Source organism: Ranitomeya imitator, chromosome 5 (genome assembly GCF_032444005.1).
Source record: "Ranitomeya imitator isolate aRanImi1 chromosome 5, aRanImi1.pri, whole genome shotgun sequence".
Taxonomy (NCBI): Eukaryota; Metazoa; Chordata; class Amphibia; order Anura; family Dendrobatidae; genus Ranitomeya; species Ranitomeya imitator.
In genome coordinates this window covers 579,317,955-579,334,993 of record NC_091286.1, presented here as the reverse complement: position 1 = coordinate 579,334,993, position 17,039 = coordinate 579,317,955, and the positions used below count along the sequence as shown (strand labels likewise).

At 44.2% G+C, this 17,039-nt stretch overlaps 1 protein-coding gene across 10 annotated transcripts in view; it reads left to right on the top strand.

Moving 5' to 3' along the window:
* Positions 1-17,039, top strand: part of TRIP12 (thyroid hormone receptor interactor 12) — a 178,332-nt gene that overhangs the window by 128,754 nt on the left and 32,539 nt on the right. For 7 of the 10 annotated variants that reach the window (XM_069727855.1, XM_069727851.1, XM_069727854.1 and 4 more), the window contains 2 exons: positions 12,858-13,011; positions 14,899-15,127. In XM_069727855.1, coding sequence (XP_069583956.1) covers positions 12,858-13,011; positions 14,899-15,127 — 383 coding nt within the window. The remainder of the gene's footprint in view (positions 1-12,857; positions 13,012-14,898; positions 15,128-17,039) is intronic. The other 3 variants (XM_069727857.1, XM_069727860.1, XM_069727856.1) reach the window with 1 other exon arrangement.

Below are 17,039 nucleotides of genomic sequence, written 5' to 3'. Positions count from 1 at the left end.
TTCCGTGTCTTTGGTCTGTTATCTTTTATGCGATTTAAATAAAGAAATGTAAAAAAAAAAACCATTTATTTTTCTTTAAACATGATGGTGTGAGTGGACTGTTTACCCCTTAATCCCATATGACATACTATCCCGTCGAGGTGGGGTGGGCCTTAATTCCCACCGACGGGATAGTACGTCATAGCGATCGGCCGCGCTCACGGGGGGATCGCGGCCGGGTGTCAGCTGCCTATCGCAGCTGACATCTGGCACTATGTGCCAGGAGTGGTCACGGACCGCTCCCGGCACATTAACCCCCGGCAGACCGCGATCAAAGATGATCGCGGTGTGCCGGCGGTGCAGGGAAGCATCGCGCAGGGAGGGGGCTCCCTGCGGGCTTCCCTGAGACGATCGGTACACTGTGATGTACTCACCGTGTACTGAACGTCTTCTCCCTGCAGTCCCCGGATCCAAAATGGCCGCGGGGCTGCATCCGGGTCCTGCAGGGAGCACTTCCGGGTCAGGAGCAGGCTGCAGCTCTAAGGGATGATGGATTGAGGATTATCCCTGCACCGTCCACGCTGCAATACCCGACCTGCAGCAGAACAGTAGAGTGCGCGCGCTTTCCTCAGCGCTGAAACCCAGTCATCCACGGCGGCTCCATGCCGGGACGCTCACCGATGGTGAGTGGATCCAGTCAGCGGTGGCCTCTGCAGTGGGATATTCACAAGCTGACAGCCTCAGCTTCCCTGTTGTCCACCTCCCGGAGGTAACGCTCCGTCCAGCTGCAAAAATTTAGCCCCCAGCTTTGGCTGATGTGTAGGCCGCATCCCGGAAGCCACGCCCGCACTGTGGTGTGCTAAGGCGTCTCCGCCCACCTTTTCTGGCGCTTCTTCCCTGGCACGGGAGCAATCGCTTCCCTCAGCAACGCTGGTATTTCTCACATCGGCTGCAGAAATTTAGGCCCCAGCTTGGGCCTATTCCTGGAAGTCATGAGGCTCCGCCCACATCACGTCTGTGCCCCCCCCCCCTCCCCTCCCCTCCTGAATTGGAGCCTCTCACTCTCTGCGAGATTTTACCACCTCTGCAACTCCGGTGGCCATCTTGGTCCACCCTGCCAACACACACACAGGGGCTAGGTTTTGTATTAAAGGGGCAGAATGACTCTGTACCCGGGTAAGGAAGTACTGCTCTCTTCCCCTGCATCTTCCCCCTGTACTTAACATGACCAGTATTTCGTGTCACATGACTAGTATTCCCGGTCTTAAAGACGCATGACCAGTATTACCCGGTCTTAACCCCTTAAGCCCCAAGGGTGGTTTGCACGTTAATGACCGGGCCAATTTTTACAATTCTGACCACTGTCCTTTTATGAGGTTATAACTCTGGAACGCTTCAATGGATCTTGGCGATTCTGACACTGTTTTCTCGTGACATATTGTACTTCATGATAGTGGTAAAATTTCTTCGATATAACTTGCGTTTATTTGTGGGAAAAAAATGGAAATTTGGCAAAAATTTTGCAATTTTCCAACTTTGAATTTTTATGCCCTTAAATCAGAGATATGTCATGTAAAATAATTAATAAGTAACATTTCCCACATGTCTACTTTACATCAGCACAATTTTGGAACCAAAAAATAGGGAGTTATAAGGGTTAAAAGTTGACTAGCAATTTCTCATTTTTACAACACCAATATTTTTTAGGGACCACATCACATTTGAAGTCATTTTGAGGGGTCTATATGATAGAAAATACCCAAGTGTGACACCATTCTAAAAACTGCACCCCAAAGGTGCTCAAAACCACATTTAAGAAGTTTATTAACCCTTCAGGTGTTTTACAGGAATTTTTGGAATGTTTAAAAAAAAAAAATAACTTTTTTTTTCACAAAAAATTTACTTCAGCTCCAATTTGTTTTATTTTCCCAAGGGTAAGAGAAGAAATTGGACCCCAAAAGTTGTTGTGCCATTTGTTCTGAGTACACCGACACCCCACATGTGGGGGTAAACCACTGTTTAAGCGCATGGCAGAGCTCGGAAGGGAAGGAGCGCCATTTGACTTTTCAATGCAAAATTGACTGGAATTGAGATGGGATGCCATGTTGCGTTTGGAGAGCCCCTGATGTGCCTAAACATTGAAACCCCCCCCCCCCCCCACAAGTGACACCATTTTGGAAAGTAGACCCCCTAAGGAACTTATCTAGATGTGTGGTGAGCACTTTAACCCACCAAGTGCTTCACAGAAGTTTTATAATGCAGAGCCGTAAAAATAAAAAATCATATTTTTTCGCAAATATGATCTTTTCGCCCCCAATTTTTTATTTTCCCAAGGGTAAGAGAAGAAATTGGACCCCAAAAGTTGTTGTGCCAGTTGTTCTGAGTACACCGATACCCCACATGTGGGGGGTGAACCACTGTTTGGGCGCATGGCAGAGCTCGGAAGGGAAGGAGCGCCGTTTGACTTTTCAATGCAAAATTGACTGGAATTTAGATGGGACGCCTTGTTGCGGTTGGAGAGCCCCTGATGTGCCTAAACATTGAAACCCCCCAAAAGTGACACCATTTTGGAAACTAGACCCCCCAAGGAACTTATGTAGATGTGTTTTCACAGCTTTAAACCCCCAAATGTTTCACTACAGTTTATAACGCAGTCGTGAAAATAAAAATAAATTTTTTTCCAACAAAAATGTTTTTTTAGACCCCCAAATTTGTATTTTCTCAAGGGTAACAAGAGAAATTGGACCCCAAAAGTTGTTGTCCAATTTGTCCTGAGTATGCTGATTCCCCATATGTGGGGAAGAACCACCGTTTGGGCGCATGGCAGAACTCGGAAGGGAAGGAGCGCTATTTGGAATGCAGACTTAGATGGATTGGTCTGCAGGCGTCACGTTGCATTTGCAGAGCCCCTGATGCACCTAAACAGTAGAAATCCCCAGAAGTGACACCATTTTGGAAAGTAGACCCCCTAAGGAACTTATCTAGATGTGTTTTGACAGCTTTGAACCCCCAAGTGTTTCACTACAGTTTATAACGCAGTCGTGAAAATAAAAATAATTTTTTTTCCCACAAAAATGTTTTTTTAGACCCCCAAATTTGTATTTTCCCAAGGGTAACAAGAGAAATTGGACCCCAATAGTTGTTGTTCAATTTGTCCTGAGTATGCTGATACTCCATATGTTGGGGTAAACCCCTGTTTGGGTGCACGGGAGAGCTCGGAAGGGAATGACCACTGTTTTACTTTTTCAATGCAGAATTAGCTGGAATTGAGATCGGACGCCATGTCGCGTTTGGAAGAGCCCTGATGTGCCTAAACGGTGGAAACCCCCAATTCTAACTGAAACCCTAACCCCAACACACCCCTAACCCCAACCATAGCCCTAACCACACCCCTAACCCTGACACACCCCTAACCCCAACCATAAATGTAACCCCGACCCTAACTTTAGCCCCGACCCTAACGGGAAAATGGAAATGAATACATTTTTTAAATTTTTTTATGTTTCCCTAAATAAGGGAGTGGTGAAGGGGGGTTTGATTTACTTCTATAGTGGGTTTTTTTAGTGAATTTTTATGATTGGCAGCCGTCACACACTGAAAGACGCTTTTTAGTGCAAAAAATATTTTTTGCGTTACCACATTTTGAGACCTATAATTTTTCCATATTTTGGTCCACAGAGTCATGTGACGTCTTGTTTTTTGTGGGACGAGTTGACGTTTTTATTGGTAACATTTTCGGGAACGTGACAATTTTTGATCGCTTTTTATTCCAATTTTTGCGAGGCAGAATGACCAAAAACCAGCTATTCATGAATTTCTTTTGGGGGAAGGCGTTTATACCGTTCCGCGTTTGGTAAAATGGATAAAGCAGTTTTATTCTTCTAGTCAGTACGATTACAGCGATACCTCATTTATATCTTTTTTTTATGTTTTGGCGCTTTTTATACGATAAAAACTATTTTATAGAAAAAATAATTATTTTTGCATCGCTTTATTCTGAGGACTGTAACTTTTTTTATTTTTTTGCTGATGATGCTGTATGGCGGCTCGTTTTTTGCGGGACAAGATGACGTTTTCAGCGGTACCATGGTTATTTTTGATCGCGTGTTATTCCACTTTTTGTTCGGCGGTATGATAATAAAGCGTTTTTTTGCCTCGTTTTTTTTTTTTTTTTACGGTGTTCACTGAAGGGGTTAACTAATGGGACAGTTTTATAGGTCGGGTCGTTACGGACGCGGCGATACTAAATATGTGTACTTTTATTTTATTTAGATAAAGAAATGTAGTTATGTGAAATATATATTATAATTTTTTTATTTTTTTTTATAATTTTTTTTTTTTTTTTTTTTTTACACATCTAAAAATTTTTTTTTTTTTACTTTGTCCCAGGTGGGACATCACTCTATAGTGACAGATTGCTGATCTGACACTTTGCAGAGCACTGTGTCAGATCAGCGATCTGGCGTGCCCTGCTGCTAGGTAACAGAGCCTGCTCTTGTCCCGGAAGTACTCCCTGCAGGACCCGGAAGTAGCTCCGCGGCCATTTTGGATCCGGGGCCTGCAGGGAGGAGATGCTCGGTACAAGGTGAGTACGTCGCCTTGTACCGGGGGTCTCAGGGAAGCCAGCAGGGAGCCCCCTCCCTGCGCGATGCTTCCCTATACCGCCAGCACACCGCGATCATGTTTGATCGCGGTGTGCCGGGGGTTAATGTGCCGGGAGCGGTCCGTGACCATTCCTGGCACATAGTGCCGGATGTCAGCTGCGATAGTCAGTCACTGGGAATTAAGTCCCAGGTCACCTTGACGGGATAGTACGTCATATGGGATTAAAAAGGCACATGGCAAATATTCCTGGTCTTAAAGGCACATGACCAGTACTACCTTGGTCTTAAAGGCACATGACCAGTATTTCCTGGTCTTAAAGCCGTTGGCTAGCAGGGACCGCAAGTATTCTAGAAACGTACACGCGCTTAGAAAACGGAAGTTTCATTTCCTGATCCCTCACCAATGATTTTCTGAGAACAAGTCTCTGAGTATGGATCGGATATTTCCTTGGTTCTGGACTCACCAGAACTTCAGAAAAGGATGGATTCGCCTATTTATATCATTAACCAATCTCTGTACATTGACGAGGACTTCGGTCCCACTCTAGATCACGCAGTGTCCCTCATGAGGAAACTAAACTCCCTCGCAGAGCATCTGCCATTCACCCTCACAGGGAGCGTCCGGATAAGCAATCCACTGGACAGAAACCTCTGCAAGCACGGTATCCTTTTTCAGCCAATGTGCAAACAAGCTGGGTGCTCCCTCCCTAAGACGTGAGATGCCATGCCTGGTCTGATTCTTAAGGATGACGGGTCCTTTTAAAGGGCACAGATCTCCCCACACCATCAATAGACGAGCACACGGAGTGTCGCCTCCATGTTTCCTCTTCTACAGCTAGGCCTAACGCCGGACAACCAGCCCTGTCCACCCAGGGACCTTAACTCTGTGGATGTACAGAGGCTCCTTTTTTGGCATCTGAACACCCCCTCTGCATCTCCACTATTTAGCAGATGATGCAAGAGGGCGGACGATCCCTTTCCACTTCCCTGTTAAGAGGCTGATGGATCGAGGGTTCATCATTTTAACTCCGCACAGTCAAAAGAGAACGGCGATAGTAAGAGATGGTTTTTCCTCCTTCTGCATGCAGCTGCGCATTCTGCCACTTGGTAGAATCTCCTGTGGTATACCTACCAGTATCCCTACCCAATGGATCATCAATTAAAAATACAACCAACTGTCAGATAGCAAATCTAGTTTGTTCCGTCTTGCGGCCTCCAGTTCAGTGCTCTACCCTCCCTTAGCTGCCGCATGTGTTGCTAGAGCAATGGTCTCTTGGTCAGAGACCTTAACTATTTTGTTTTCCTATAGACCCAACCAGCAAGTAGATCAGTTGTCCAGGACGGTCTAGATCTTGGTTCCAAAATGGAGACCGAAAAGTAAGACCGACCCTGAACCTCAAACCTCTACCAAGCTTGACACAGTCCCCCTTCTTCGGATGGAGTTTCCCCGCTCAGCCATTACTTCAACGGAAAAAGGGAGTTTCTGGCATCCACCAACCTTCTGGATGCTTACCTTCACATTCCTATGTTTTTCCCTCTTGAAAATTCCTTTGCTTTCCCTTTCGTGAACAGCATTTTCAAATCACGACCTTGTCCTAGCGCACCCAGAGTGTTCACAAGGGTTATGGGGCTGTCATGTTCCTCTTGCACCCTAGAGGCGTGGTCGTCTTGCCCTATCTGGTTGACTTTCTAGCCGCTCTTCCAGCCCTGCGCTGAGTCGTCCATATCTCTTGCTATACCCTCTCTCTCCTTAGCTGGCAGCTAAACTTAGACAAGTTTTTCCCTCATTTCCAGCCCAGCAGATATCCTTTTTGAGGATGATCCTGGAATATTCCAGAAGTTTGGTGATTCTCCCTTGAGACAAGGCCGTGGCCCTTCAACAGGGAGCTTGCGCACTTGTTCACTCATCCCCTCATTCCATTCGATTTGCTAGGAGTGTTCTGAGGAAAATTGGTGACGACAATGGAAGTGGTTTCCTTCGCTCCTCTCATATGTTGTTATTGATCTCCGACTGCTTTTGCACCGAACTGATTAGCTGAGAGCCAGCAAGAGGGTGTATACTGAAGAGGGGGAGCTAATTTTCCTTGTATCACTTAGTGTCAGCCTCCTAGTGGCAGCAGCATACACCATGGTCTGTGTCCCCCAATGATTGGCTCGGAGAAAAGGATTTTACGGTGAGTACACAAAAATCCCTATTTTATTATAGCGTCATTTATTCCATGGTGCTTCACACGTGAGGAGGGGTGTACATAATAAAAAAACAAGTACAAGAATATTAACAATACAAGTTACAACGTTTACAAGAGGAGAGGACCCTGCCAGCGAGGGCTCACAATCTACAAGAGATTGGTGAGGATCCAGTATGTGAGGATAGAGCTGGCCGTGCAGCGGTATGGTGGAACGAGGGTCACTGCAGGTTGTAGGCTTGTTGGAAGAGGTGGGTCTTCAGGTTCCTTTTGAAGGTTTCTATGGTAGGCGAGAGTCTGATATGTTGGTGTAGAGAGTTCCAGAGTAGGGGGGGATACGCAGGAGAAATCTTGAATAAGATTGTGGGATGAGGAGATAAGAAGGGAGTAGAGAAGGAGATCTTGTGAGGATCGGAGGTTGCCTACGGGTAAGTACCAGGAGTCTAGGTATCAGAGGTATGGAGGACACAGGTTGTGGATGGCTTTGTATGCTATGGTTAAGGTTTTGAATTGGAGTCTCTCTGGGCAATAGGGAGCCAGTGAAGGGACTGATGGAGAGGCGAGGCCGGGAAATAGCCGGGGGAACAGGTGGATTAGTAGGAAAGTAGAGTTTAGGATCGGTTGGAGGGGTGCGAGAGAGAGGGGAGGCCACAGAGCAGGAGGCTGCAGTAGTCGAGGCGGGATACGAGTGCATGGACTATTTTTGGAAATATTTTTGAGTTTGAGTTGGCAAGTGGAAACTGTTTGGATATGTGGTTTGAAGGAGATTAGAGTCCAGGGTTACCCCAAGAAAGGAAGCCTGCGGGGCAGAGTGAGCAGCCATTTACTTTAAAGGGACTCCGTCACACCATTTTTCGTATATAAGCTGCGGTCACCGGCATCAGGGGCTTATCTACAGTATTCTGTAATTCTGTAGATAAGCCCCCGATGTAACCTGAAAGATAAGAAAAACAAGTTGATTATACTCACCCAGGGGCAGACCGGTCCGATAGGCGTCGCGGTCCTGGTCCGGTGCCTCCCATCTTCATGCAGTGACGTCTTCTATCTGGCTTCCGGCGCAGACGTACTTTGTCTGCCTTGTTGAGGGCATAGCAAAGTACTGCAGTGCGCAGGCGCCGGGAAAGGTCAGAGAGGCCCAGTGCCTGCGCACTGCAGTACTTTGCTCTGCCGTCAACAGGCCAGACAAAGTACGCCTGCGCAGGAGCCGCGACAGGAAGCAAAGAAGAGGATGTCATTGCATGAAGATGGGAGGCGCTGGACCGCGACGCCCATCGGACCACACCGGACCGCCCCTGGGTGAGTATAATCTAACCTGTTTTTCTTATCTTGCAGGTTACATTATCTGATGCATTACAGAATGCAGTAGATAAGCCCATAATGGCGGTGGCCGAAGCTTAGATACAAAAAAGTAGATGACGGATTCCCTTTTAATGGATACGCCTGATGGGAGGGTTTGAGTGCGATGGGGGAAAGATGATGAATTCTGTTTTGCCCATATTAAGTTTTAGAAATCTAGCGGAGAAGGAGGATGAAATAGTGGACTGACATTGTGGGATTCTGGTTAGTGAGGAGGTGATATATGGTCCAGAAAGGTAGATCTGTGTGTCATCAGCTTACAGATGATCCTGAAAAGTGTGGAACTCTCTGCGTGGGACAACTCATAAGGTGTAGATGGAGTAGATCTGGGGTCCTAGAATTGGGGACACTGACAGGGTTTTTAGATGAGGAGGTGATGTGTGATTGGGAGACACAATGTCTGGTCTGTTCCAGGATAGGGCCAGGTATGTGATGTATAAATACACACTGCAGATAAATACTAACAATAGATTTATTTCCTCTCTATCCTACCCTAGTGCATTAAAAGTAATGATCATGACCCCTCCATTTCACACCACCAGGGAAGTTTTAATAGAAAAAATGTTTTTCCTTATTCCTACTGTCAAAACCTGGAGTGTGGCTTATGGTACAATGCATTTTTGACTGTGTGCACACTGTACATTTTTTAGGCGTTTTTGCTGTGTTTCCACTCGGAATGGCCCAAAAAATGCTAGAGATCCTTATGCCAAAAAAGTCAATGAGAATACTGAAGTGCTGTTCACATGGTCAGGATTTTTCCTGTCAGGATTTGCTGTGCATTTAAATCTGCTGCATGTCAACTTTGTGCGTTTTTGACCCATTCAATGCACAGGGGAAAAAAATGCAACATATTTTCAACAGTGTTTTTTGCTGCAAGAAATGCAGAAACCTTGTAGACATTTCTGCAAGCAAATGCTCAACGTGCACATACCCTTATAATCTGAAAAATACGGGTAAATGCAAATGACAAATAATGGTGATTCTGTCCAATCACTGCAGCCAGCTATGTCGTTCTCTGAAACACTTCAGTGTTCTTAGCATATTATCAACACGACAGTCCCCGACCCTTCCTACCCAATGTTTTCCGCTACTATTTTAGTCTGGAAAAAGGTTGCAAAATCCACTAAGAAAAGGCGAAATTAGAAAAAATCTTTCTCTTAAAGTTATTCAAATATTAACTAAATCCGTAATTCTGGATTATTGATCCCAATTCAGGATAAAAAGGTGAGATCTACATTTTGGAAACAGACTTTTTCCCTTTTCGGTAGTCAGCAAAAATGTTAACTTGCAATCAGCAACTTCTTGCATCTTCTCATTATTAGGGAAAAAATTCAGGAATTATCAGACGCTACCAAAGTTTTTGTCAGTTTTCAGGCGAAGCAACAAACTTGTTTGGAAAATCTGTAATATCTGTGACAGTTTTAATAATGATATTCCCCTTTGTTAAAAATCCTTATATGTTAAAGTTAATAATTAAATTCAAATTGCCCTTTTGTTATTGAATAATGTCCCCAAAGTTTCAGACATTATCCAGAAAATTACACTTCACAGAGCTTATGAATATTCCCATGGCTTGGCGAACACTATTGTAAAATACCCAAAAAATTGGAATTGTATAGCAGTAGTTTTCCATAATATATAGTGCTAAAAAAAAACATACCGTACTTCATTTGATTTTGGGTTACCGTTAACTATTTTTTAAACCCTTAACGAACGCCGATAGGCCTTTTAACGGTGGCAGTTAAGGGTACTTAAACGTGTATAGCGCCCCCCAGAGTCGTTGCCGGGGGTAGCCAAGACCCCAGAGAACATGATTCGGGTCGGTTTTTACCGACCCCTGAGTTGCGATCGCCGGTAATTAACAGTTTACCGGTGGTCACAAAAAAAAGCGATTTGCAATTTAATTTCTGTCCTCCGATGTGATCGCACATCAGAGGACTGAGAAATGGGGTCCCCTGATACTCACCCGTCTCCCCCGGTGCTCACCCGTCTCCCCCTGTGCTCCTCGTGGTTCCACATGGGCGCCGCCATCTTCCGGCACAACAACGGTGCTCCTCGTGGTACCACATGGGCGCCGCCATCTTCCGGCACTACAATGGCGGGCGCAGTGCTCCTGCCGGCCGTTACCCGGGGTGTCTTTGGGGTCTCTGCTGCCGGGGGTAGCAGAGACCCCATAAAACATGATAAAGGTCGGTTTTTACCGACCGCAAAAAAATAAAAAATAAAATGCGCTTTATTCTCTGCCCTCTGATGTGATCGCACTCTGTCCTCTGATGTGATCGGGTCACTTGTGGGGGGTTTCTACTGTTTAGGTACGTCAGGGGCTCTGCAAGCGCAACATGACGCCCACAGACCATTCTATCAAAGTCTGCATTCCAAAACTTGGCTCCTTCCCTTCCGAATTCTTCCATGTGCCCAAACAGTGGGGTGTCAGCATACTCAGGACAAATTGGACAACAACTTTTGGGGTCCAATTTCTCCTGTTACCCTTGGGAAAATACAAAACTGGGGGCTAAAAAATAATTTTTGTGGGAAAAAAAAAGATTTTTTATTTTCACGGCTCTGCGTTATAAACTGTAGTGAAACACTTGGGGGCTCAAAGTTCTCACAACACATCTAGATAAGTTCCTTGGGGGGTCTAGTTTCCAATATGGGGTCACTTGTGGGGGGTTTCTACTGTTTAAGTACATTAGGGGCTCTGCAAACGCAATGTGACGCCTGCAGACCATTCCATCTAAGTCTGCATTCCAAATGGCGCTCCTTCCCTTCCGAGCTCAGTCATGCGCCCAAACAGTGGTTTACCCCCACATATGGGTTATCGGCGTACTCAGGACAAATTGTACAACAATTTTTGGGGTCCATTTTCTCCTGTTACCCTTGGTAAAATAAAACAAATTGGAGCTGAATAAATTTTTTTGTGAAAAAAAGTTAAATGTTCATTTTTATTTAAACATTCCAGAATTGTGCTGATGTAAAGTAGACATGTGGGAAATGTTACTTAAGTATTTTGTGTGACATATCTCTTTGATTTAATTGCATAAAAATTCAAAGTTGGAAAATAGCAAAATTTTCAACATTTTTGCCAAATTTCCGTTTTTTTCACAAATAAACGCAGGTAATATCAAAGAAATTTTACCACTATCATGAAGTACAATATGTAACGAGAAAACAATGTCAGAATCACTGGGATCCGTTGAATCGTTCCAGAGTTATAACCTCATAAAGGGACAGTGGTCAGAATTGTAAAAATTGGCCCGGTTATTAACGTGCAAACCACCCTTGGGGGTAAAGGGGTTAAGGGCATAAAAATTCAAAGTTTGAAAATTGCTACATTTTAAAAATTTTCATCATATTTCCATTTTTTTCATAAATAATCACAAGTAATATCGAAGAAATGTTACCACTAACATGAAGTACAATATGTCACGAAAAAACAGTCTCCGAATCACCGGGATCCGTTGAAGCGTTCCAGAGTTATAACCTCATAAAGGGACAGTGGTCAGAATTGTAAAAATTGGCCCGGTCATTAAGTACCAAATTGGCTCTGTCACGAAGGGGTTAAGAATGTTATTGTTTGTTATTTTGTTAGCTCAATGTAATTTTCCTGATCTATTGATTTTTGACCAATGTGACGTACACATTTCGTCATTGTACCAATGTAAGATCTACATTTGGAAGTTCCCCCCTTTCCTCTTCCCCCTCCTCTCATACTTCATCCCTCATTCACTTCATTTACAGAGAAACTTACCTCTCTTCTTTTCCCTTCTCCCTTTCCTGTATCCACTTGTAAGTGTAATAAAATTGACCCCCAAATACTGATGTAGAATACTGAAGGTGTGCCCGTTGGCACACTTGATTCCTCGGTGCTGGCACGTCAGATTATTACAGGCGTGTCTTCTGTTGTTGCACTAGGACCTATACAGTAATAATACCACTAGTTTCTGTAGTCGGAGTCCTGACTTGTTCCCTCTGTGACACTTTCAGCAGTGGCTTGTGTGCCATAAATCCTCAGCAATGCCTTTTCCTGGGTAAATGCCTGTGTGAGTGACTCTACACCACTCCTCTGAATGCCGCCATGTTTCTGCATGACTGTGTGTGTTCAGCAGCATAAATAACAATAGACCATGTTTTGTCCTCTTTAGGGGGGTGTCCAGAGATATTAGTTACAGGCGTGATATAACACTACTATCTAATCCCATCGCTACTTGCACTTCAATTTTTGTTTTTACTGATTTTTGCTCTTACAAAAAAAAACTTCTTGAAGACTAATTTGTCATTATTTGTTTCATTTTGCAATCTCTCCTAGAGAGAATGTGATGTTTATCTGTTACCAGTCGTCAATCTTCAGCCATGTAAAGTATACCCTTTGAATAGCCAAGTGCTCAGGAGATGGCAAGACATTGATCTTACGAAAATGCTGCCGCCATATCAATAATTATTAGGCAGCAGGTCGGAGCTACAGATGAGATGAATATTGGAGTCATGATTCATAGCTCTTGAAGGGACAATGCCAACTCTTTATTTTTTTTTTTTTTTTGAGACCCTGAATTGGTTAAACAGGGGGGTGTCAAATAATACAAAACTCCTTTAACTGCAGACCCCTTTTTGCGCCATAGTAATATGAAGACCTTTTGATCACCTCGAGAAGACAAAACACGGTCGCATTGTGCGTGATGAAGTTATGTGTTTTCTATTCAAGGATTATCTCTCTGTTTTATATCTGTGTTCTCAGGCAGCCCATCAGGTTGGTGAGGATGAAATAAGTTTGTCTACACTGGGGCGTGTTTATACTATTGATTTTAATTCTATGCAGCAAATCAACGAGGATACCGGAACTGCACGCGCCATTCAGAGAAAACCTAACCCTTTAGCCAATGCTAACACTAGTAAGTACCCCATTCCGTGGCTCATGGGCTCGTTGAGGTTTGTCTGTGTGATGGAGTTGGGTACGCCTGCTCTTTTCTCTTTTTAGTTACACACAGGTTTTCATTAGTTACACTTTGTATACCACAAATGTCAAGTGTTGAATTATTTAGTCATTTTATTTTTCTGGTTTTGTATTTTCAATAATTTGATTTGACTGTTTGCGTTTTCAAGAGGGTGGTTTATGGTTTGTTCAATCAGTATTGTGATGTGCAAAGCTTTGAAAATTCACATAATATTTGCGTAACTGGTGGCTGCACTCAAAATTAGCGACTTTTGGCTTTCTCACTCCATTTTCATCCAGGTTTAGCAAAGTGGGCTGAAAGGGGGCATTAAAACTTCCACTTGTCAAAGTTATGACTAGTGGTAGCGTTCCCCATGCCACAACTTTTACTCCAGCAAGGACTGGAGTCAGTGCTGCCAACCATCCAGAAATTGCATGACCGTCTGTAAAAAAAAAAAAAAAAAAAAAAAAAATAATAATAAAAAAAAATAGGGCACTTTTTTTTTCTGTCCATAAACACAAAAAAATCTAATGCATCCCTGTTTTTTTTTTTTTTTTTTTTTTCTAAAAGTAAGAAACTTCTTCAGATTTTGACTGTAATTATTATTTTACAGTCTATAGTAAATGCAGCTTCATATCAGAATTATGGGCTGTAGTCATGTATCACTTATCATGATTTTATTGTGGTTTTCCAATGTTGCCATAAAAAAAATGTTCAAATTTTTTTTTTTTTTGATAAGTTGTCCAGAAAGAATAAAAGTCAAGTTGGCAGCCCTGACTGGATTAGGATTTGTGGCGAGACGCACGCCACTCCAGCCCATCTTTTCAACACTCTTGCTGGATCAGACCCATAGTGTGGGGTCTTTTGTTTTTTAAAAAAAGGAATATGTCACACGATAAAAGTCTTTCTTCAGCTTTCCCTGTACTAGCCCAGAGGCAGTGTAAAACATGCCTTACTTAGATTTTGTAAACTAGGCATTGCGGGAGGAAAAATATTTTGTGCAAATTTAGGTCATAGAGCCCAGTAGGTAGTCTAAGAAATCGCAACGTGTGCTCAGACCCTTCGCTACCTCCTCTCGCCGCGCATGGAGCGGACAGACGAATTCTCAGTAAATTCATTCAGCAGTCAGCAATTTAGACAAAAAAGTGCAGCTATTTTTATGAAAAATAGCAAAAATATTTAGCCCACAATGTATGCATTGAAGGCTGCAATAAGACGTACATGAAACCCTTGTATATTGTCAGGGATTTTTTGCATATTGCACATACTCGTTCTAGTTTGACGCTATTCATATGTGTCTGTGTTTTTTGTGGAATGGGTGTTCCCAGAAGAATCACAAAAATATTTCCATTTTTGATCACTCTTGAGTGCGAAGCCATCAATGAAAGTCTATGAATGGACTCAAACCTCACACGAATGCCATCTGTCCACATTGTTTTCCTATTTACTACAATTTTTAAAAAATACATATTTAAATTTTATTTTTTTTAAAGAGAATCTCAGAATAAACACTGATTGCAGAAACAGATACTCTGCTGAAAATGTAATCCAAAACACTGGTGAAAAGCACCCCATTGTGTTTTTTTTTACCATCTGTGAAAAAACCGCCCTCTGTGTGTGACCTCAGGAGGAGTGGGGGGACTGTGTACGAAATGGTCTAAATTCTGTGTCGTCCACTCCCCCCCCAGAGATTTCTGCTGCTCATCTTTGTGATTTTATATGAAATTATCTGAGTCCAAACTTTTTTCTCTTTTTTAATATATATATTCAACCATGTGGGGGTTCTGAACACAGTTTTACCTTTTTGTCAGTCCATTTTTGACTTTTTCCCCTTTGTAATCCTAGGTGGTCATTCTGAGCTAAAAAGAGATGATGCCAGGGCGCAGTTGATGAAAGAGGACCCTGAGCTGGCGAAGTCTTTTATTAAGACCTTGTTTGGAGTGCTTTATGAAGTGTATAGCTCTTCGGCGGGACCCGCCGTCAGACACAAGTGCCTTAGAGCAATCCTTAGGATAATTTATTTTGCTGATGCTGAGCTCCTAAAAGATGTTTTAAGAAACCATGCTGTGTCCAGGTATCTTTTTTTTTTTTTTTTTTTTTTTTTTTTAGCCTCTAAAAATGCTTTAGGCCATGTTCACACAGTGCGTTTTTTTCTGCGGAACCGCAGCGTTTTTGCCGCTGCGGTTCCGCAGCTGTTTTCCATGCAGGGCACAGTACAATGTACCCTATGGAAAACAGGAACCACTGTGCACATGATGCGGGAATCGGGGAAAAAAAGCCGCGCTGAATAGCCGCGGTAAAAAAGAAGTACTATGTCACTTCTTTTTTCGGAGCCGCAGCGGTTCTGCACCCATAGACCTCCATTGTGAGGTCAAACCCGCAGTAAAACCCGCAGGTCAAAAATATGTCTGCGGGTTTTATTGCGGTTTGTGGTGCCGAACCGCTGCAGCAGGAAGTGCGGGGAAGCGGGCGGAAGTGCGTGGACGGAGTGTGACTGCCCCGATCCCACCCCCCCATGCTCCGATGCCCCCCCCCATGCTCCGATACCCCCCCTCTCCCCCCCCCCCCCCCCCCCCCGTGCTCCGATATCAACCCCCCCTCCCCCCCCCGTGCCCTAATCTCCCCCCCTTATACTTACCCGGCCTCCCGGTGTCCGTCCGGCCGCCTTCTCCCTGGGCGCCGCCATCTTGCAAAATGGCGGGCGCATGCATTCCAAAGTGCATTTTGATCACTGAGATAGGTTATATCTCAGTGATCAAAATAAAAAAAATAGTAAATGACGCCCCCCCCCCCCCCCCCCCCCCCGCCTTTGTCACCCCCATAGGTAGGGACAATAAAAAAATTAAGAATTGTTTTGTTTTTTTTTTCCACTAAGGTTAGAATAGGGGTAGGGGTAGGGTTAGGGTATTTTCAGCCATTTTAACCCTAAAAAACTTCCTAGAAAACACACAGACTCTGCATAGAAAACTGCATAAAAAACGCACCAAAAAAGCACCAAAAAAAGGACCTGCGTTTTCTGCAAAGAGCTGCGGTTTCAGTCCTGAAAAAAAAAGGAGGGAAATCAGGAACGTGTGAACATACCCTTAAGTGTGAGTTCATATTGTTTCTGGATTTAATTCGATGGCCAATGACATTTGGCTCCATCCCCCTGATTACCCCCTCCACATTTGTCCACCTGCAAAGCACGTGGCGGATGGATACCTAGGCACCCAACCAGTGGTTTTGTTTACTTGGATCATCAATCATGAATAGGCCAAATTTCATGGTTATTTATGCTTATCTTTATGAGGAATCTGTCACCAGGTTTTTTTCATCTCTAATCGGAGAGCAGCATGGTGTGGAGACAGACACCCTGATTCCAGCAATGTGTTGCTTAAGGTACCGTCACACATAACGATATCGTTAACGATATCGTTGCTTTGTGACGTAGCAACGATATCGTTAACGAAATCGTTGTGTGACAGCGACCAACGATCAGGCCCCTGCTGGGAGATCGTTGGTCGCTGGGGAAAGTCCAGCACTTTATTTTGTCGCTGGATCTCCCGCTGACATCGCTGAATCTGCGTGTGTGATGCCGATTCAGCGATTTCTTCACTGGTAACCAGGGTAAATATCGGGTTACTAAGCGCAGGGCTGCGCTTAGTAACCGGATGTTTACCCTGGTTACCGTTGTAAACGTAAAAAAACAAACACTACATACTTACATTCCTGTGTCTGGTCACGTCCTTCGCCGTCAGCTTCCCGCACTGACTGGCGAGCGCCGGCCAGCCGTAAAGCACAGCACAGCGGTGACGTCACCGCTGTACTTTACGGCCGGCGCTCAGTCAGTGCGGGAAGCTGAAGGCGAGGGACATGACCAGTCACCGGGTAGGTAAGTATGTAGTGTTTGTTTTTTTACATTTACACTGGTAACCAGGGTAAACATCGGGTTACTAAGCGCGGCCCTGCGCTTAGTAACCCGATGTTTACCCTGGTTACCAGGGGAC